Source organism: Bolinopsis microptera, chromosome 3 (genome assembly GCF_026151205.1).
Source record: "Bolinopsis microptera isolate Bmic1 chromosome 3, MBARI_Bmic_1.0, whole genome shotgun sequence".
In the NCBI taxonomy this organism is placed as follows: domain Eukaryota; kingdom Metazoa; phylum Ctenophora; class Tentaculata; order Lobata; family Bolinopsidae; genus Bolinopsis; species Bolinopsis microptera.
The window spans coordinates 20,981,230-21,005,584 of record NC_087074.1 but is presented as its reverse complement, the minus strand read 5'-3'; the positions used below and the strand labels follow the sequence as shown (position 1 = coordinate 21,005,584).

At 37.4% G+C, this 24,355-nt stretch overlaps 1 protein-coding gene across 1 annotated transcript in view; it reads right to left on the bottom strand.

Annotated features, from left to right (window-relative positions):
* LOC134813396 (uncharacterized) overlaps positions 1-15,322 on the bottom strand; it is a 44,176-nt gene extending 28,854 nt beyond the window's left edge. Inside the window, exons 1-4 of the mRNA XM_063821136.1 lie at positions 15,238-15,322; positions 14,427-14,606; positions 14,193-14,301; positions 11,060-11,169 (exon numbers count right to left, since the gene is read on the bottom strand). Coding sequence (XP_063677206.1) covers positions 11,060-11,169; positions 14,193-14,301; positions 14,427-14,606; positions 15,238-15,280 — 442 coding nt within the window. The 5' untranslated portion in view covers positions 15,281-15,322. The remainder of the gene's footprint in view (positions 1-11,059; positions 11,170-14,192; positions 14,302-14,426; positions 14,607-15,237) is intronic.
* Positions 15,323-24,355: the final 9,033 nt, after the last annotated feature.

Sequence of the window (24,355 nt, the reverse complement as noted above, 5' to 3'; positions counted from 1 at the left end):
GAAGTCAGAGCCTTCACAGGTTCTACCATCACCTTGGCATGCAATCATACGTTCAAATCAATAGCTGAGGGATCACACTTCTCGTGGAAGTACAAGGATCAGCCATGTCAAGCTGAGATCTGTAAGAATGTGACGGATAATCCAAAGACCTCTGAGATCAGAATCAAGGTGGCTGGAAAAACAAGCGGGGCCTGGAGATGCTTCTATACTGAACAAAAAAGCGGTCGTCTTCTAAAGAGCAAACAGGTGGATGTAATAGAAGTGCAAGTTAGTGGAACACAACAACCGACAAGAGTCTTGGGGCTTGCAGGAGCAGAATCTGTGGTGACTTGCTCTGTTCCTTACAACTTGACCCACTCTCAGCTGGCCAACTTGGAATGGATGCTGGATGGTAGGGTAGTCAGTAGTAAAGGAGTTGGGTTTACAAAACAACTGGAAGTTGTTCTGTTCAGTCTGGCAGAAAAAGTCTACTCTACAACAGAAGTCACGTGGGGTATTACGCTCACTCACTCCACAATAGCTGTAGGGACACTCAACTGTCATGCTCATTACAATACAGGACATGGTATTGAAACACCTGTCAGCTATCTGAACGAGATAAGGATAAGCAGTGACACTGAGTCTGTGATTGTGACCCCTGAAATGGGAGCGATTGTGACTTTCGTGACATATTCACCTTCGGTTCCCCTATCGTACACATTGAACACACCTCAAGTGAAGGCTATTAGTTTGTCGACCAAGATAGAAGATAAAATAGAAGGAGTAGTCGTCACTGAGGTTTACAAGATATCCAGCCCTGAGTCACTGATAAAGGCAGCCAGGAAGGAAGACCTCAGTGTTAAAGAATCTGTCTTCACGTACTCAGTACAGATTGACAATTCAACAGAAGTATTCCTCTCTAAATCAGTAGCAATAGTTGGTGAAACGTTCACTACATCTCTAGTTTGGGCTGTTGAAGGAAAACAAGCCATTTTAACTACATTCCTGACTGCTACAAACAAGTCGACTATCGAGGTTATCTGGCAACACAGGATTGATGGAAACTGGACGAACGTTCCATCAGATGGCTACCTGACTCTTTACTATAGTGTGGCAGAAAACGGTGTCATGTCTACAAGTCTTGTCATCCAGCGTGTAAAAAAATCAGATGTAACACAGCACCGTGCAGTGATAGTCATTGATGATAAGCAGCAAACTTCCGACATGATAACAGTGAAATTAGTAAATGCAACAATTACTAAATTGAGGCCAGTGTTTGAGATGTCCCCGATGACATTTTCAGTGACCATTTTCGGGGAGACAAAACCGACAAGTGCATTCCTTTGTCACAAAGAATCTGGTAAGAACATCGTAATTGATCTGAACCATGTCACTGAAACACCTCCTTTCTTCATCTCACATCGGCTGGAGACTATTATATTTGCTGACGGTGGCTTCTATACTTTCAAGGTTAACTTTGAATCTGGTCTTAGATTTATCACCGCTCCAGTCCTGCTGAAAGTAAAGCTGCGCTGCAGACCCCTGACTGCACCACCTAACACTGTCTTGAGCACGGTGGAAATACCTGAGTCGGGTGACTACAAGGTCGTGGTCACGTGCGCTAAGGACAGTTTAGTGATGATGAACGAAGATGCGACTGAGGTGATTTGCGATACTAGTGTTGGCTCTTATACCAGAAATGTTCTTCTTAGTCCTTGTTTAAGAGTTATTGATCAAATTTAATTATTGGTCTAAGTCGCCATAAAAAATAACGGACAACTGAGAACAAACTTCATACAATATTTTCTCAAACATAATTATATAATCTGTAGCTCGCTTTTCCTTTAACTTTAAAGATATTAATCTTAGGCGTGATTTACCTTTATTTGTTTGTTTATGGAGATTTGTTTTTAAATCTGACAAGATGAGACATGGTTTATGTCGGCCAGTATTAACTCAGGCTGGATTTTTATTTGTGGTGCTACTTTAATTCTAGTTCTAATGACTACCATGTGATTAAAATAATATTGTAATCTTCGAACACACTTTAAAAAAAGCATATCGAAGTATTCATTGTTAAAATCTCCACCTCACATGAAACTGTAGTACAAGTTGTCAGAAAATAGTTATCCAATTGGGCTATTGAAATAGCTGTGAAGTAATCCAGGAAGTACAAATATTTGAGGAAGTACACCAGCTGTTTCCACTCCCGATAACACTACTAATATACAGTGTTACAGTGAGGACTGAGTACTGTATGTTTATTAACATTTACATATAACCTGGACAAAGAACTGTAATCACATAGCGCTGTGGCAAGTTCATTGTCTGCAGTATGTTACGTCAGACCGCACGGAGTCAACAAGTGAGCTGTTCATTATCTTCTAGGAATGAACTTATCTCGTTCTGTGGAATTTAAATTATCTGAGTCCGAGATATCTGTAAAGATCTACAATTTACTATCAGCAGTTACGATGTTATGAGTTACTCGGCTTATGAGTTACAATGTTCAGTTTGACAAACAATGACTATCCTAAAAGTCACAGCATTGCCCATTTGTTTTAAACTTTCGTTACTTAATTATAATCACAGTCGTCTAGAGGTTGTTAAAAACACCAAGTTTACGAGAATTCTGCAATCTTATAGCGTCTCCAAGTGTCCGGTATTTGTAAACTACACGCTATTTTCATCATGTAATGTTCAAAATTTACAAACCATCGGTATTTGTAACATTCATCTGTAATTCAATCAAACCAAAGTGAGTGTAGCAGCGCGGCAATGGCGCCATTTCAGCAACAGTGCAGTAAAGTGGGGTGTTGTAATTTAGCGAGAAGCAATATATAATGTGTTATACCAAGTTAATTAGAAAATAGGGAAATCCTTGTGTACAACTTGCTGGCAATATAAAGATACCAGTAATTGGACACACCCGTACATATCAGAAAAAAGGGTTGAAAGGTATTTTAGATACTAATTTCTGGGCTGCTTCGATCGTATTGTATCTTTGCCCCGACGAATGTTGTAGACATTGGGGATTGAAAATCTCACCAACAAGTGTAGAATCAGAAAATACATTTTGTATCTTCAATAATGCCTGATGCCATAGAAATGCTCTAAAATACTGGTGGGAAAATACAAATTCGTCAATTTGACAGTAAATATAGTTTATCAGGGAAAATTGGTAAGCACCCCCATTTTCCTGTGGTTCATTGAGTTTATAATTTGGATGATTGAAGTATGTAACTCATCCGAGCTAAGATTTACCAAAGAATGACGGGATGAATCTTTTGGAATTCGAAACATCTTAATAGAATTGTCACAAGTGTTCCTGCCAATAAACTGACAAGTTTGCGGCATTTCGGCTAATTTCGGGTATTCTGGGTGACACTATTTATTTACGTTAGAAAACGTTCCAACTTTCTCCTTAAATTATGGCCAGATGAATTAAAATTATTATATTATTTCGGTTTTATGATAAGATGGAAGAAAACGAAAATTGCTTAAACATCCGCACCATTAAAACCAACCATTCCATTCCATTGAATAACAGTCATTTTAACATAGAGTAAATAATTTTTCATACAAATAACCGTACTTAATGTAACTGCACCAAATTATTTCTAAAAAATCTATTCGAAAAACAAAATGAATTATGCCGGAGCCTAATAATTTCTCACGGTATCAATTTTTGCACCCAGAAATTCTAAAGATCATGTTTGATAAAGGGTAGACAAGGTCACAAATTTAATTTAATTTCCTGACAAAACTTAGTCTTACTTTTACTTAGTGACAGTAGCGCATGACTTAGGGGAACATTTATGCCAATTTTTGGTGTCTAAATCTAATTCTTTATCAGATAATGAAATCCTTCTAGGCCCCAGCTATAGTTACCATGGTTACCATTAAATCCTTCTAGGCATGGTTTATCAAACAGGTTTCCGGTATAAATTTACAAAGTGCGAGTTCATTATTCCCTGTCTTATCAGAGTGAAAATGATCAAAGGGAACGAACAAAGTTACGAACAACTGGGACAGTTGTCTGTTATAAGAGTTTAGTCTGCTACCTTTCTAAAGTTACGAACAACTGGGACAGTTGTGTGTTATAAGAGTTTAGTCTGCTACCTTTCTAAAGTTACGAACAACTGGGACAGTTGTCTGTTATAAGAGTTTAGTCTGCTACCTTTCTAAAGTTACGAACAACTGGGACAGTTGTGTGTTATAAGAGTTTAGTCTGCTACCTTTCTAAAGTTACGAACAACTGGGACAGTTGTCTGTTATAAGAGTTTAGTCTGCTACCTTTCTAAAGTTACGAACAACTGGGACAGTTGTCTGTTATAAGAGTTTAGTCTGCTACCTTTCTAAAGTTACGAACAACTGGGACAGTTGTCTGTTATAAGAGTTTAGTCTGCTACCTTTCTAAAGTTACGAACAACTGGGACAGTTGTCTGTTATAAGAGTTTAGTTACCATAGTTACACTACTAGTTACTAAGAGTTTAGTCTGCTACAAAAGTATAGGAGTTGGTTGGCGGCTGTCCATCAGATTTTCCAACCATCTAATTTAAAATGCACGTGCACCAGTTGTCTAGACGGTAGAAACTGTGTGATTGCTTGCGGAGATCTGCATTCTGCAGTGATGGTGCTGGTCAATATTTACTTCCAACTACCACAAGTGTACAGTTCGTATCAAACCTCTTCACTTTAAACACAGTGCTCTTTGAAATATCAGCCTGAACTAGTGAACTGTGCTACTTTAAATAACATTACAGTAGCACTCACAGGAAACCGGGGTGTGCCTTTTTAGCTTTTTGTCCGGACATGTTGCGCACAAGGGTAGCTTTGATAAAAGTGGTAAGCGGCAATAACATGTTGACTTATACTTATGTTCAGAGACAAACTCGTGATCATGGTAACGAGTAAATGTTTTAATGGGACGTTTTGCAGCCAATATTATATAAACTTAAACCCAGTACAGCAGTAGAACGGTATGTGTACAAAAGTAAACAGCACACAGACTACATAACTACACAGCACACAGACTACATAACTACAAGAGCACCAACTCAGCTGTAACACAGACTACATAACTACAAGAGCACCAACTCAGCTGTAACACAGACTACATAACTACAAGAGCACCAACTCAGCTGTAACACAGACTACATAACTACAAGAGAACCAACTCAGCTGTAACACAGACTACATAACTACAAGAGCACCAACTCAGCTGTAACACAGACTACATAACTACAAGAGCACCAACTCAGCTGTAACACAGACTACATAACTACAAGAGCACCAACTCAGCTGTAACACAGACTACATAACTACAAGAGCACCAACTCAGCTGTAACACAGACTACATAACTACAAGAGCACCAACTCAGCTGTAACACAGACTACATAACTACAAGAGCACCAACTCAGCTGTAACACAGACTACATAACTACAAGAGCACCAACTCAGCTGTAACACAGACTACATAACTACAAGAGAACCAACTCAGCTGTAACACAGACTACATAACTACAAGAGCACCAACTCAGCTGTAACACAGACTACATAACTACAAGAGCACCAACTCAGCTGTAACACAGACTACATAACTACAAGAGCACCAACTCAGCTGTAACACAGACTACATAACTACAAGAGCACCAACTCAGCTGTAACACAGACTACATAACTACAAGAGCACCAACTCAGCTGTAACACAGACTACATAACTACAAGAGCACCAACTCAGCTGTAACACAGACTACATAACTACAAGAGCACCAACTCAGCTGTAACACAGACTACATAACTACAAGAGAACCAACTCAGCTGTAACACAGACTACATAACTACAAGAGCACCAACTCAGCTGTAACACAGACTACATAACTACAAGAGCACCAACTCAGCTGTAACACAGACTACATAACTACAAGAGCACCAACTCAGCTGTAACACAGACTACATAACTACAAGAGCACCAACTCAGCTGTAACACAGACTACATAACTACAAGAGCACCAACTCAGCTGTAACACAGACTACATAACTACAAGAGCACCAACTCAGCTGTAACACAGACTACATAACTACAAGAGCACCAACTCAGCTGTAACACAGACTACATAACTACAAGAGCACCAACTCAGCTGTAACACAGACTACATAACTACAAGAGCACCAACTCAGCTGTAACACAGACTACATAACTACAAGAGCACCAACTCAGCTGTAACACAGACTACATAACTACAAGAGCACCAACTCAGCTGTAACACAGACTACATAACTACAAGAGCACCAACTCAGCTGTAACACAGACTACATAACTACAAGAGCACCAACTCAGCTGTAACACAGACTACATAACTACAAGAGCACCAACTCAGCTGTAACACAGACTACATAACTACAAGAGCACCAACTCAGCTGTAACACAGACTACATAACTACAAGAGCACCAACTCAGCTGTAACACAGACTACATAACTACAAGAGCACCAACTCAGCTGTAACACAGACTACATAACTACAAGAGCACCAACTCAGCTGTAACACAGACTACATAACTACAAGAGCACCAACTCAGCTGTAACACAGACTACATAACTACAAGAGCACCAACTCAGCTGTAACACAGACTACATAACTACAAGAGCACCAACTCAGCTGTAACACAGACTACATAACTACAAGAGCACCAACTCAGCTGTAACACAGACTACATAACTACAAGAGCACCAACTCAGCTGTAACACAGACTACATAACTACAAGAGCACCAACTCAGCTGTAACACAGACTACATAACTACAAGAGCACCAACTCAGCTGTAACACAGACTACATAACTACAAGAGCACCAACTCAGCTGTAACACAGACTACATAACTACAAGAGCACCAACTCAGCTGTAACACAGACTACATAACTACAAGAGCACCAACTCAGCTGTAACACAGACTACATAACTACAAGAGCACCAACTCAGCTGTAACACAGACTACATAACTACAAGAGCACCAACTCAGCTGTAACACAGACTACATAACTACAAGAGCACCAACTCAGCTGTAACACAGACTACATAACTACAAGAGCACCAACTCAGCTGTAACACAGACTACATAACTACAAGAGCACCAACTCAGCTGTAACACAGACTACATAACTACAAGAGCACCAACTCAGCTGTAACACAGACTACATAACTACAAGAGCACCAACTCAGCTGTAACACAGACTACATAACTACAAGAGCACCAACTCAGCTGTAACACAGACTACATAACTACAAGAGCACCAACTCAGCTGTAACACAGACTACATAACTACAAGAGCACCAACTCAGCTGTAACACAGACTACATAACTACAAGAGCACCAACTCAGCTGTAACACAGACTACATAACTACAAGAGCACCAACTCAGCTGTAACACAGACTACATAACTACAAGAGCACCAACTCAGCTGTAACACAGACTACATAACTACAAGAGCACCAACTCAGCTGTAACACAGACTACATAACTACAAGAGCACCAACTCAGCTGTAACACAGACTACATAACTACAAGAGCACCAACTCAGCTGTAACACAGACTACATAACTACAAGAGCACCAACTCAGCTGTAACACAGACTACATAACTACAAGAGCACCAACTCAGCTGTAACACAGACTACATAACTACAAGAGCACCAACTCAGCTGTAACACAGACTACATAACTACAAGAGCACCAACTCAGCTGTAACACAGACTACATAACTACAAGAGCACCAACTCAGCTGTAACACAGACTACATAACTACAAGAGCACCAACTCAGCTGTAACACAGACTACATAACTACAAGAGCACCAACTCAGCTGTAACACAGACTACATAACTACAAGAGCACCAACTCAGCTGTAACACAGACTACATAACTACAAGAGCACCAACTCAGCTGTAACACAGACTACATAACTACAAGAGCACCAACTCAGCTGTAACACAGACTACATAACTACAAGAGCACCAACTCAGCTGTAACACAGACTACATAACTACAAGAGCACCAACTCAGCTGTAACACAGACTACATAACTACAAGAGAACCAACTCAGCTGTAACACAGACTACATAACTACAAGAGCACCAACTCAGCTGTAACACAGACTACATAACTACAAGAGCACCAACTCAGCTGTAACACAGACTACATAACTACAAGAGCACCAACTCAGCTGTAACACAGACTACATAACTACAAGAGCACCAACTCAGCTGTAACACAGACTACATAACTACAAGAGAACCAACTCAGCTGTAACACAGACTACATAACTACAAGAGCACCAACTCAGCTGTAACACAGACTACATAACTACAAGAGCACCAACTCAGCTGTAACACAGACTACATAACTACAAGAGCACCAACTCAGCTGTAACACAGACTACATAACTACAAGAGCACCAACTCAGCTGTAACACAGACTACATAACTACAAGAGCACCAACTCAGCTGTAACACAGACTACATAACTACAAGAGCACCAACTCAGCTGTAACACAGACTACATAACTACAAGAGCACCAACTCAGCTGTAACACAGACTACATAACTACAAGAGCACCAACTCAGCTGTAACACAGACTACATAACTACAAGAGAACCAACTCAGCTGTAACACAGACTACATAACTACAAGAGCACCAACTCAGCTGTAACACAGACTACATAACTACAAGAGCACCAACTCAGCTGTAACACAGACTACATAACTACAAGAGCACCAACTCAGCTGTAACACAGACTACATAACTACAAGAGCACCAACTCAGCTGTAACACAGACTACATAACTACAAGAGCACCAACTCAGCTGTAACACAGACTACATAACTACAAGAGCACCAACTCAGCTGTAACACAGACTACATAACTACAAGAGCACCAACTCAGCTGTAACACAGACTACATAACTACAAGAGCACCAACTCAGCTGTAACACAGACTACATAACTACAAGAGCACCAACTCAGCTGTAACACAGACTACATAACTACAAGAGCACCAACTCAGCTGTAACACAGACTACATAACTACAAGAGCACCAACTCAGCTGTAACACAGACTACATAACTACAAGAGCACCAACTCAGCTGTAACACAGACTACATAACTACAAGAGCACCAACTCAGCTGTAACACAGACTACATAACTACAAGAGCACCAACTCAGCTGTAACACAGACTACATAACTACAAGAGCACCAACTCAGCTGTAACACAGACTACATAACTACAAGAGCACCAACTCAGCTGTAACACAGACTACATAACTACAAGAGCACCAACTCAGCTGTAACACAGACTACATAACTACAAGAGCACCAACTCAGCTGTAAATCTTGTTTAAGATTAAAACCTAACTAATCCAGCACTAAATTATACTGGTCGTACAATCACGTCTTATTCTCCATGGTAGACATTGTCAGGTAAAACTTTAAACAACACCAGATCTTCAGAGCCTATAAAAAGATACTGAGACTGCACTGAATAATTAGTGTCTGTAGCAGAAGTAAAATAAATAATGCGACAAGGCGAGTCAGAAGTGTCTCTTACAGGAACTCAGCCAGAGCGTTTCCTGTGAAATGTTATGAGAAATACATTGACTGAGCCGGGCTGTAACGGGCACTGAGCGATCAGGGAGTTAGATGGGTTCTGCTATTATCACATTTACTTGGTTACCTGGTTACCTGGTTACCTGGTTACCTAGTTACCTGGTTACCTAGTTACCTGGTTACCTGGTTACCTGGTTAGAGGGGTTCTGCTATTATCACATTTACTTGGTTACCTGGTTACCTGGTTACCTGGTTACCTAGTTACCTGGTAACCTAGTTACCTAGTTACCTGGTTACCTGGTTAGAGGGGTTCTGCTATTATCACATTTACTTGGGCTTCATCAAGGGTTAAAGTTAACCTATTATCACATTTACTTAGGCTTCATCAAGGGTTAAAGTTAACCTATTATCACATTTACTTGGGGTTCATCAAGGGTTAAAGTTAACCTATGTATCTTATATTATGTTAATCTATCATCTATGTTTCTGATATTGTGTCAGAACCTGAAACTCAGCCTGGAACTATATAAGCGAATAATATATTCTAAGTACAGTCAAAAATAAAGACGTACTTGGCCTGAATTCTGTTTCAAAGTCTGATTCTAAAACTGCCAATCTCTTTTGTTGTCGCTGAGTCTCACGTGCTAAATCTGATAAGACATTTAGAATCTCCTCCTGTTTTTCAACCTTATTAATTAAGATCAGGCTACAAAAAATAAAATAGACTGTACTGGTCAGTAATCAATCCTTTTAAAGTAAAGCACATAAGATAAAACGACTTATTTGGAGCGAGAAACTTAAGAATTATTAACTAGTCCTACTAACATTAAACAGATCTTGATCTTATTTGAAAATACATTCTTTTATTTTAAACATATAATTATTTAATCTGAAATAGTTAAACCTTTTGTTCCTCATCTGCCTGTAAATCATTGATCATATCCTCTAATGTTTTCACGTAATAATCTGCTTTAGATTCTGACTGATTTGATTTCTCTGGCTCTTCTAAAACGTCATTGTTGTTTGCACAGATTTGTAGATTTGGACTAATTATAACTCTTTCAGTAGCTGCATATTATGTAACGTAATTTAAATTATAATTATTTCTACTAGCAGCTTGACTGTCGGACGAATTAACACGACAAATAAATTGGATTATTACCTCTTCCCATTTTCAACATTTACTTTTTACAGTTTGTCGGATAATTGGTGAAAATAGAGAAACTGAAAAGTAAGACAATTTTTTCGGCACATTCCCTATTTTCGCTTCATTTTCATGACGCAGGTAAATAGTAACAATGCTAACAACGACTAATTCCATTTTCACCAAGATTTTATGGCGAAAATTGAATATTTCCGGGATAAATAGCGAATAGCGAAATTCCTTACATTTGAGACTCAACACTCAAGCTCAGACAATAAAAATCAAAATGATCGCAAATTTTCATAAACTTAAAGTACGATAAAACTTACTGGAGAGTTGCATGGTAGTTGCGAGGAACCCGCCGACTAACTCAACTGTGAGAGTGTCACGTGATCCATCTGAGAGCTTCTTACTGGTTAGTCGTACCAGCACACCCGTACTGAAATATTCCGAGCTGTATTTTCAAATAGTATGCCACCATGCATGGATTCAGTCGTAGATTAATTCAAATTTGGTAAATAGTAAGACAAGCAAAATCGTGTCTTAAAACCCAATTAAAACCCAAGTAACTGAGATTGTTGGTAATATGTGACAATATTTCATTATCGTCATGCTGCTGCTTCATAATATTTCTAAAATTAGATGATCGTGATTTTACAAATTCTTTTTTTTCCAAGTTCGTTATTTAGCTTAAATTATAGATTGGCTTAGCTATTACATCGCTTCCTGTTAATAAACTCTGTACCATAAAAGGATTTGACATAATATTATAAACCCACTGGTCTTGAGCTGTTTCTCGCGATGTTTTGAGTTGTGTGGCAAAAACGTCGATATATTTACTAAACCCTTCAAAATACAACGAGTTGAGCTCAGAGAATTGTGGAGCCATTTCAGCAGTTATTGTTAAGTGAAGTAACGTTCATTGAGTATTAACGACTAGCGGCGAAAGATCGTTTTTATTACGCGTTCTTTTGACATGTTAATAACTCACACTGGACATTTCCTTGAGTGTGATGAACATTTAAAAACTCAAAATTAAGCTCAAGAAGTCTATGAATTTTGCTTATTCAAAGATGCTGAAAGTTTCAAGTTTTTCTCCAGAAACAATCTTCTTCAAATACCTGGAGATGTAATTTTTACGGTTGAATAACTGACTGAAATTTTGTGGTATAATTAGCAAATACATGACCAGCAAAGTATTAGCAGTTGTTTGTTTGTTTGTTTAGTTACATAAACAAATACACTCACACAAATGGGCCTGGTAACGACTTTGTAAAATGATACAAATTAGATTTAAAGCAAAAGTTTTAAAATGTCAATAAAAACCACACAACTCATAATATATAATATAATATGTAACACTGCTTTAGCCTGTTACAGCAATTCCTAAAAGACTTACTGAAATTATAAATACAATATAAAATACAGTTGACGTTGCTCTACTATGTATACTTCATTTTTGGCTGTAAAAACCACTGATTGTGGTCCGAAAAAATGGCCACCATGCATGGATCCGGGTTTCAATTTAGTTCAAACTTGGAACATTATAATATACGTTATAGTCTTACAGATCAGCTATTTCTATGACATAAATAAACATGCCTTGGAAGCGGAGGGACTAAATAAACATGCCTTGGAAGCGGAGGGACTTGTGAAAACACGAACTTCCAATCTCTTTCAGGCCATCTAATTTTAGAACTGTTACGAGGCAGACAGCAAATTCAGCAAAGGTATCAAGAACCTTAATTAGATAAGTGAGCCGCAAGGGAGTGTAATTTAGTAAATGCAGCTTTGTTATGGCCCTAACGTTAATGTGGCTTTGTGTTGGTTCAGCCGAATTAATTGTTACTAACAGGAACCCGTCTTACTCTAAAGTGGTGTCAAGACTCAAGAGACTAAAATAATTATTACCTGTTTAATTTCTCGTTTTTGACACCACTTGGGGGTCCAAATTTTGGGCACTAAAATTCTTATTCCTTGGCCAATTTTTTATTTTTTCATGCTGATTTGAAAAGCATAAAAGCATTTGACTCAGTCAAAAAAGTTTCAGTTGTATATTATTTTACGGTTTTTGCGGAAAGTCGCGTTAAAGTTGATGCCGTGGTGTCAGTAAAATGGCACGGATAAACACATATATAATACTATTATATATATAATATATCGTCTCGCTTTATTATATACTAGCAGGAACCCGTCTAACCCTAAAGTGGTGTCAAGACTCAAGAGACTAAAATAATTATTACCTATTTAATTCGCGTTTTTGACAAATTTTAAGCTCTAAAACTCCTATTTCTTGGCCAATTTTTTATTTTTTCATGCTGATTTGAAGGCCATTAAAGCATTTGAGCCAGTCAAAAAAGTTTCAGTTGTATATCTTTTACGGTTTTTGCGGAAAGTCGTGTTAAAGTTGATGCCGTGGTGTCAGTATAATGGCACAGATAAATATATATATATTCCTTAGAACATGTCCCAGGTACCGTTCCAGTAGGACTAACATGAAGGAGCCCACAAAGTCATTACTATTTCATGACATGAAGAGCCTCTTTCTACCGGAGCACATAGTGGAATTCACCAAGTTCGTCGCTCAGCTATGCAGAACACGATTCCCTATAAAGAAGAAACACGAACATTAGTGTCTCAGTACGGGATATCACATTTCCTCCACAGCCCCTTCATTTTCACTTTTTCTTTACACTCATCAAACATCTTAATGGTAACGGATTTTCTATTTGGATTTCGGACTTTGACCTTTAGCTATGCTGATCTGACATTATCTCACTGTAATATAGATCTATTTTTTGTAAACCTTGTAAACCTTGTAAACCTTGTTGTAAACCTTGTATATATCGTCTCGCTTTATATATAGTAAGATAGTAAGATATAATCAAGTTTATTTTTCTAGTTTAGTTAGTTGTCATCCGGCCACACAGTATGCACAGTTCAACTTATATTGCAATACCATTTTTTTCATTTAATTGGTTGTACATCAATATAATGTCACTGACATTATGACAGTGTAATTTTGCATGGCTGAAATGTAACGCTTCATTTTCATATATTATATAATATATATTATATTATAATAATTAATTGAATTTTCAAATAAAAACGGTTTTAGAGCTGCTTATCTTATGCCTAATTTCAATTTAAATCTATCCGGCGCATTTAATTCCTGTAATGTTCAGTTTTATAAATGAAGCAGTTGAAAAACACAGAGTGCTTTATTTGATAGTTTGATATTGAGGGCCCCTAGAGTGAGTTAGAGAAGTCTATTAGCGTACAATTTTAGGGCATTTTCAGCTTTCACAGTGCCAGGATCAGTGGAACTAGTATTAAACACAATTAACACGATGTTTTGACTAGTGGCATGATGACCAATACCATCGCACATATATTGTGTAAATTTGCTGCATCTGTATGGTTGCAATCAAAATTTATTTTAATCTAATTTCACAGCTGTACCTTTGAAGGGGAGGAGTAGAGAAGGAGAAGGAAACGGAGCTGTCTACTGAATCGTAAGGGGTAGGATACACATACTTTATCATAGAGGTCTTGTTAAATCTGACGAACACTGAAATTGAAGTGAGTTATTTGAGCTCGCTCTTTCTTTAGCCATAAAACAGACGGTAAACAGCAAAATTAAAGTAAGTTCTCCTGAAAACGGGTGATTATAAATAGCATTTCTCCAAAACTAACCTTTGTGGCAGATAGGAGTGGGGAGCCAAGTGTTATCCTCACCACATACAAGATGTGAGTTGTACGTGGTATACCCATCACTGCAGACCAACGAGGCGCTGTCTCCCTCTTCACTGTCTACCTTGTAGTTTGCCAACCTACCATTCGCTATCGTGCCGTTACTGCAACTTCTTATAGCATCTGTAAAGTTCGTTGTTGTAACGGAGTAAGTTTAAAACTGCCTCAGGATTCTAATTGTATAAATTAAGAGATAGGGATAGAGGCAGCTTTGCTAGTTAGAAGCGTATGGAGCTGTATCTACTGTTGTGGAGTTGTGGTATGAAATATGTTTGGTAACCACGAGCTCATCAGTATACCGAATAAATTCGGGTAGAAATAGTAAGATCATATTCATATAATTATCTTGTACTGTAATGATGAGTTCATTGTGTTTGACTACAGTATTCATTCATGAATTATGTTCGACAATGATTTAATCGTTTTAATCAATCTAATTAAGTCATTAGGGCAGAGTTAGGACGAAACCCAATCCAGTGTGACCACTAATCAATTACATCCTCGACTGCATTCTTTGTAACTTTGCAGAAAATTACTTGACAATCTTAGTAACAGTGTAATAGGTATTATGCCAATCATTGTAAAGGCGCAGATTACTAATTGAGCCCAATTTCCGGGTGAGGTTGACATAACAGCAACTTCACTGTACAGGAGTTAGCGTAAATTTACCACACAAATAACTTTTAACATCAAGGAAATCGCTATATTATAATGTATCTTGTGAGAATATAAATGTAAAGTAGATTAGACTTACTGAACAGAGAAGCCACCAGAATCAATGATAGTTGAACTATCATCCCGGCCTCAACACTTCACATGTATCGGCTGTTGCTGATGCTAGACAGGAATTGGAAGGATTAAACGTTTTTTACACATCATTCTGTTATTTTAATTGATAACTTTCAATCAATATGAAAGATAGTTGACCACAAAAGTCAGCTAATAAATAGTTTATTTCACAGTAACGTTTATTTCACAGTAACGATATGCCTCAACTACCCACCAGAATCAAAATGTATTGTTTCAAAAAAAACACGATCGATAATAATCGATAATAGTGAAATGGTAAAATAAAATAAAATCGTATTTTAAAACAATATTTTGGCAAAAGTATTATTGGTTGACTAACTGATGTGCTCAACAAAGCCCTCGCCTGAGACAGAGGCTCGTGAATAATGAGAAATGACAAAACCTTGGTTCAGCTAAAATTATATAAAAGAAGGTAGTCACATTAATGATCCCTTGCCATGATTACACTTGCAACAACAACACTTGCACGATACCGATATCTCAACTATTAATTTTGAAATTGCATTACTTATTTTATTCATATCTTCATAGTCAACACAGTTGACGTTATAATGATATAAACTCTTGCACAACTTGCAATCAGCGGTCTCTTGCAAGGTTTTGTTGAATCTGGAATAGATGTACTCGCAACATTCATCTTGTCCATGTGATTCTATTTGGTGGTTGTTAAGAAAGTCAAGAAGTTCTTTGGACAACTGCATCTCTTCAAACATTGCTTTTAATATATCTCTCTTCGTTAACAGTAAGATAAAATCAGAATTGGAAAAACTTGGTAATTCTACCAAGAGTTTAAAATATTTGATGCTTTCTTCCAGCTGGCAAAAGTTTTGTAACGAAAAGCAAAATAAAACTACTTCTGTATTTTCAAAGTGAGAAGTAAGTAATTTACCAGAAATAGGTTTCCGAAAATGGGTGATGTCAAGATTACAGAACAGTCTAGAATTTTCAGTATGTTGCAATCTTACCAAATCTTTCTCAAAATTGTTGTTAAAACAGGATTTTTTCCAGACAACTAAATCTTCCAAATTTATAGTATATTCAGGGTTAAGAATTCTTCTGAAATTCTCCAAAAGATATCTCTCCAACTCAGTCTTTTCATCTTTGCTTTCATCAGAAATTGGAGTTAGATCCATTCCGTTGATTTCATTTAAGACATTTCTCATAAGCTCTTGATATTCATCAAATTTTGAACTGTCAGAACAGGTAAAATTTGACAGTTCCTTAGTGTAAGAACAGTAACAACTGTATGTGTTCAATATCAGCTCAATGCAACAAGATCTTATACGCATCATAGCGACTTTAGCCTCATCCAACTCTGCAGTGAATATTTTCTGAAGTTTAAATTGTTCAATGAGAGATGATTTTCCAGAACCTCTATTACCTGTAACAATGGTCTTAACATTCCAATTGCTTCTCTTTCTTTGATATTCCCTTTTTAGTTCCAGGTCTATCTTTTTGCTGTTCTCCTTGGATCGTTTTTCCTCCTTAAGTCTATCAATGACATTGAAAGGAAAAAAGTTTCTTGCTTTCTTCTCGGACATTGCATCAATTAGCAGATTGGTTACTCTTAAATCATATTGATATGGTAACTATTGGCCATGCTTTTCTTCCTAGATCTAATAAAAATAGTATTAAAATAAAAATTTCTGAGATTATAGCCAACTTGAAGAGTGGGAAAGCCAGCGACTTTCCCATAAGAGTTATCAAAAAACTATCGGGTATTCTTAGCCCAACTCTTGTTGTTCAATTTAATCGCCTGATATCTCAAGGGATATTTCCGTCAGTTCTGAAGCTTGGTAAAATAACCCCAATATACAAAAAAGATAACGAGGAACTGATTGAGAACTACAGGCCTGTTTCCACACTTCCAATTTTTGGTAAAATTTTTGAAAAGATAATATACAAACGTCTTTACAGCTTCTTGGTTAGTCAAGGAATCCTTCACGAAAGTCAATTCGGATTCCGAAAGAGTCACTCAACATCACATGCACTTAACTACTCAGTTTTTCACATCCAAAAGGCCCTAAAGCAAGGTCTTCATGTTCTAGGAATTTTTATTGATCTAAGCAAGGCCTTTGACACAATAGACCACACAATTTTGCTTGAGAAACTTGAAATATATGGGATTAGAGGAGTGCCACTTAAGTTACTGGAAAGTTACTTGTCGGACAGAGAGCAGTGTGTGTCCGTCCTGGGCGAAGTATCAGACAGACTTCCTGTTCTCTATGGCGTTCCACAGGGGAGCTGCCTTGGGCCTCTCCTGTTTTTAATATACATAAATGACTTAACAAACTCTCAACTCGATAACACTAGCTATGTCTTATTTGCTGATGATACAAACATATTTGTAGTTGCCAAAACTAGAGCAGAGGCCTACAATAATGCAAATAGGGTCCTACGATCAGTCCACGAGTACACATTGGCTAATAAATTACATGTTAACGCCAAGAAAAGTTGCTATATAGAATTCAATACAGCTAAAAGAAAACTTGATGAGCAATCTTTATTAATTGAAAATAGACTTTACCTCAACGGCCTTCCTCTCTCAAAGGTGCAGGAAACGAAATTCCTGGGAGTAATTGTCGACGAAGGCCTAACTTTCAATCCCCATAGAGACAAACTAGTTAGAAAACTCTCGTCCTGTTCTGGGAGGCTGTACATGATTAAGGATAAAATTCCATCATCCATCCATAAGGACCTGTACCACACACTGTTTGAAAGTCACCTATCTTATGGCATTACCGTTTGGGGAGGTGCAAGTAATAATAAACTTCAACCACTATTTGTAGCCCAGAAAAAGTGTGTTCGTATCATGTTTGGTGACAAAAAAGCATACCTTGATAAATTTATGACATGTGCTAGGACTAGACCTATCAGTGAACAGAAACTTACGAGCAAATTCTTTGAGAGAGAGCACACCAAGCCAATTTTTGCCCGTCAATCACTCATGACATTGCATAATTTATACGCGTATCACTGCTGCAATGAACTTTTTAAAGTCTTTAAATATCGAACACCAATTGCACTATTTGAACTTTTCTGTTTGTCTAAAAGACCCGGCAAAGAAACTCTTCTTATAACAACCATGCCCTCAAACAGTTTCGTTTACAAATCTAGTTGCCTTTGGAATTCATTCCGTCAGATGTTGGCACTGAACGACCTTGAAATCACTCATGGTGTATTCAAATCAAAGGTAAAAAAAGTCATTCTCTCGTCTCAGGGTAAAGGTGACAAGAATACCTGGGCCCCTTTGGCAAACTTTCTGAACTCAGGCAGCTTGAACAACTAAATTTGAAAAAGTAAAACTTCTTGTCTGAATGAAATACTAGAACCTCAAGAAGCTTATCCGCATGTCTCCGCTACTAAAATGTTTAATGAGCCCAATCACTCATCACTTAACAGTTTAATCCTCAAAGTGAGTTGTACAATCTAGGTTGTTTTAAGTAGCTGTTGATAGTGTAAAACAGGAGTGACTTGATCGTTTTCATAACTTCGATTTACAATCTGTACCATAATAAAACTAGCACTGCCATGGGGTTCAAAAAGGGTCATTGTAAGCCTCCAGCGTAATGGTCCTAAGTCTCTGCCCCATGCGGTGCCTGTCAGCATCAGCTAACAGAATAGCCCTAAGATAACGATCAAGCCACAAATTAGGTTCTATAATGATTTAATATTGTCGAATAAAGAGATTTGAATATAATATTTGTTTTATTCTGAATATTTGTTTTATTCTGATGTCATTAAGCTTCACTGCTACACAAATTAAGGGTTTCCCCGACTTTTAGCCAGCAATTGTAATGCAAATCAAATCTCTGCAGAAGTGATAGTAAAACAAATTAGTAAAACAAATTTTATTTTATACCCACAATCAATTCATATTTAGTTCAAATATTTAAAGTCAAAATAACCATTTCACATAAGTGGTTATATTATAATAAAATAATTTGTGATAAATTAATAAATTAATTTACACTCAAAAATGAACAAAATATACACAATTTTTACCTAGTGCAACACTGGTTCAGCGCGCGGCTGATCGAAAAAGTTTGATTTGCATTTACTAACTACAGTGTACAGCGTACATGAAAAAATTACTTACTGAATCTTTTAATACTAGACACATTTTAATTCAGATGTTGTTCAATGAGTTAGCCACAAAAATGTTCAAATTATGTAGGAGGGTAAAGGACACAATTGCTAGTAGTGCTTCTTTGTGCCCGTTGACTACAATGAACATTTTGCGGAGTTTCTCCAGACGGCTTTTATCGGAGTGCGTGTTATTTACTTGGTTATGCACAAGCCAGGCCAACATTTTGTTTTTGTGTCAGCCGTGCTACCAGGTTGCAGAGTATCATAAACACTAAACAATTATACACTATACAAATTTGCTAATACAATATCATGCAGAGTCCGATCTAGCTGCAAACGTCAGACACCACAGTTCAGCCGCCAAGTACCGTTTAAGTGAACACCGAAACACAAGGTTTAGGTGTCATTTTGTAAATCACTTTATGGATGGATAATTCAGTAATTGTTGAAGAAAATTACAGTCACTGCCACCTATAGTGTTATGTAATGGGTCTGATTAACGGCCAAGAATAAACGTACGTGCGCGCTTAAGAAACCCGCGCAAATGTTGAAGTAGGGAGTAGCTGCGGCGCGCTTTTAACATATAATATTACGTATAGCGCCGTACGGAAACGGCAATATTTAAGTAATTAAGTATTTGTTTACATTAATTCCACGTTTTTATCAATAATCTAGCATGGTCCAAAACTGTTAAAGTTGTCATTATGCCACTCATTATCGAACCTGCTTTGGGCATCTAGAAGAGATCGGTTTAGCCTTGATTTGATTGAGTTACAGGATGTGTTCACAAAGTCAGGTTTATTCTGTGGATTGGAGTCCTTGAATTGATTCCAAAGCCAAGAAGATTTATAAATAAAGTTATGGCTTGGCTTTGGTGGTATTAGACGGTCATCCCTCAGTTCAGACATGTTAAGTAAAGAGTAGAGAGATATGGGTACCCTATATTTCACTATTTAAAAAAGTTCAGTTATAGTACGAAGTTTGTAAAGATTATGAACAGTAAGGAGTTTATGACTGTTAAATAATGGTTTGGTTGATTCCTTGGAATAGAATTAAGCTCCTAGTTTTTGACAACATAAGGGTCTAACAAGTTTATTATGAACTACCGATTTAGAGCGGACACACTTTGCACATGGTTTAATACGTGGATTAACAGAGTTATTAACATTAGACTCATATTTACCCAGTATTTTACATTGAATAGGTCTAGAACGAGCACATGTTTTGAATTTGTTTTGGTATGAGTTTGCATCTCCAAAAATTATTCTAATACATCTCTTCTGTGTTAAGAATACAGGGTTGATAACTTGGTTAGAGACACCACCCCATACTGAGATGGCGAACGTAAGGTGTGATTCAAATAGTGTGTGGTATATCTGCTTGTGCAGTTTTATAGGTAGACAGTTTTTTATGCGGTAAATACGTCCACAAGCACTTCTTAGTTTCTTATTTAGTGATTCGATGTGAGGTTTCCAGTTCAGTTTATCATCAATCAGCACGCCTAGAAACTTAGTTGTTTTAACACGTATTATTATGGAGCCGTCTATGGAGAGATTTAAATCATCGGGTGTACTGCATGTAGACGATTCATTTACACGTTTGTTTGGGGAGAAATACATATAACAGCTCTTCTTAGCGTTAATATGTAGTAGATTACATTTCATGTATCTAGAAATAGACGAAAGAATATCGTTAGCTACATTATAAACGTCTTTTTTCGAGTCTGCAGAAACGAATAGGTTAGTGTCGTCAGCAAATAAAATCCTCTTTAGCCTCTATGTTAACACACTCAACTACGAAAATAAAGCTTTTGAGCAAGCTGTTGCAAGAAGAAATTGGATTCGAATCCAATTTTATCTCATTCCATCTTTATTTTTTGTATTACACCTACATAGCTTGGACATTCCGAGCAGCACGTGATATTCGTTTTGGGACATATTATTGAGATTTCAAATAATATCGGTAGCAATGGTATATATTTCTGTTAAGCCCGTGTAAATACGACACTTCAATTTGCAGAATGCTTGCTAGAGATAAGACAAAATATTATCAGACTATACATGCAGCATGAGTAACTGGTGGATAAGCCTTCGGTAAAAACGGATCCGGAAAAGTCAATGTGGCACTCGGGTCCTTGGTATTGTCGTCGGTATATTGTCCATTATCTACGTTCTGCTTTCGTAGTTTAAACAATAGTGAGTTCTAAATATACAGCTTTAAACCGATTAAGTATGAATGAATGAAATACCTGACAATCCGCACTCTTATAATCCAAAAGCATGAGTAACTTGTAGTGATGTATGATTTCTAGAAACTTTAAATTAATTTTGGCGCTCACAGGTCCTCATGAATATGTGATCGCCGCATAAGGTTCTGTAAATTCGCAGGGCACCTTCAAGCTTAAATTATTCACCTTACTGAGGCAGTCAACCAACGCGCGGCTTTATTTTTATGATATGATATGTTTTGATTGTTATTAATAAATACCAAAATTTAAATTTGTTTTCCTAAAAAAATTTGTTTTCCTATGCTCTGCCAATTGCATCACTTAATTTGTATGAATGTATCGTTCACTCCGTTTTTAAAATGAAGTTAATGTGTCACCCAACAATTGAATACAATACAAAATTTTGGTGTTAATGTCCTCGAATCTTGCTACTTGGAGTGGTGTCGTTCTGTTAACATAACTGAAATGGCTTTAGTGGTCTTCAATCGTACTGAGAGGATCCTTACAGACTGCAAAAGCGTCACTTATGAGTGTACACCGTCTCCTCGATGCTTGTAAGTTTGTAAACATTCTATATCTAAAAAATATAATCCTTTTAAAGTAATGACCGATCCTGAAGTTAATGACTGTGACCCATGTCTCCAAAAGATGTCTGATGTTTTGGAAAACTGTAGATCCTATACAATTAAGGACTTTAACACACATATCAAACCGTGTTTTGCAAGCAACTGCTCCATGATTTTCCAGAACATAGATGGCAATAAAACAAATTTTGATGCCTTTAGCATGGAACTAGACCTAATAGCCGAAAAATTTAAAATTATTGGACTTGCTGAAACCAATATTGGAATAGAGGAAAGCACTGTTTACCATCTAGAGGGATACAATTGTTTCTACCAAGATAAACATATCAATAAAGCGAAGGGAAGTGGAGTAGCATTGTACTTAAAGGACGAACTTAATGGAGTTGTAAACGAAGAATTATCATGGGTAACCAAAAATCTTGAAACCCTATTTATTACCATTCAACATGATGAACCTCTACATGTAGGAGTTCTGTACCGTCCTCCTAGTGGGAACGCCTCAGAGGCACTAAATGAACTTAGAAAAATGATTGAATCATGCTCAAAAAAGAATGTTTACATACTAGGAGACTTCAACATTAATCTCCATGATGAAAACAGTAAACTCGTTCAAGACTTTGAAAACCTTATTCTAGGCCTAGGTTTATCACCACTTATTTCTACGTCTACGCATCATAAACCAGGATGTAACCAATCATGCATTGACAACATACTCACCACCAACATCGAAAACTCTATCTGCTCTGGAACGATTAGTACCTGCATCAGTCACCATCATGCTGTATTTAACATATTCAACTCACCCCTAGTCAGTGCTGAGGATCATGAACAAAAGCACTTCCAGTACTATGACTACTGTGCTACTAATGTGAACAAATTTGTCGAAGTACTAGACAATGAATTAACAAGTGATCCACCAGAAGATTTCAGTACTTTTTTCACTCTATTCAATCATCAACTAGACAACGCATGTAAACTAGACCAGCCTAAGTGTTCTAAACGTACTGCTAAAAACAACCCATGGATTACATCTGGCCTAATTGCCTCTATAAATAGAAAACATGAGCTTTATGACCTATGGAAAAAGGCAGTTAAGAAGAAATGCCTCAGCAACTCTTCACCTAGCCATGCAGACTGTCTTACTCTTTGTTATAATTGTACAAATAAGGTAACACGTCATGAAGAATTTAAGGCACACCGGAAGTTATTAAACCACCTTATCAATTCTGCAAAACGTAAGTATCATGGTGTTAAGATTACAGAATGCGCTGGAGATAGTAAGAAAACCTGGCAGATAATCAACGAACTACGTGGTAAGAAAAGACGTGAGATCAAGCCGAACTTCGTGATAAATAATGAACGTGTGATTAATCGTCGTATAATTGCAAATGAGTTCAATAAATACTTTGCCTCTATTGCAGCTAACCTGAACGAAGCATACTCTGGTGACTATTTGAGAATAAATTCGCTGCCTTCATTTACTGACTACCTGCCAACATCAATTACGTCCAGTATTTATCTTTGGGATTCTGACTGTACTGAGATTAAAGAGACCATAAGCGAACTAAAAAACGGGAAATCCAGTGACATACCTATTCATGTGATCAAGAAGTCATGCCAAATTACTGCACCGTACTTAGCTAGATACTTTAACAAATGCATGCAAGAAGGCCACTTCCCCGATGAATTGAAGACTGGGAGAATCAGCCCCATTTACAAAAAAGAAGATGAACAGCTATTAGAAAACTATAGACCAGTATCAACTCTACCTGTATTCGGGAAAATTCTAGAAAAGTTAATTTATAAGAGGCTCTATAGTTTCCTTACTTCCAAGGGGATAATACATGAAAACCAGTTCGGCTTTAGGAAAGGACACTCCACCAGCCATGCACTGAACTACTCTGTAGAACATATAGAATCGTTAATTAGTAAAAAGCAACATGTCCTAGGGGTCTTCATCGATCTCTCAAAAGCCTTTGACACTCTAGATCACTGTAAACTAACTACTAAATTAAAAAACTATGGTATAAGAGGGAATGCTCTGAATCTTATCTCTAGTTACTTGTCTAATAGGAAACAATTTGTAAATGTTCTAGATACCAAATCTGATGAATTACCGGTCGAATTTGGAGTCCCTCAGGGTAGTGTATTAGGACCTCTAC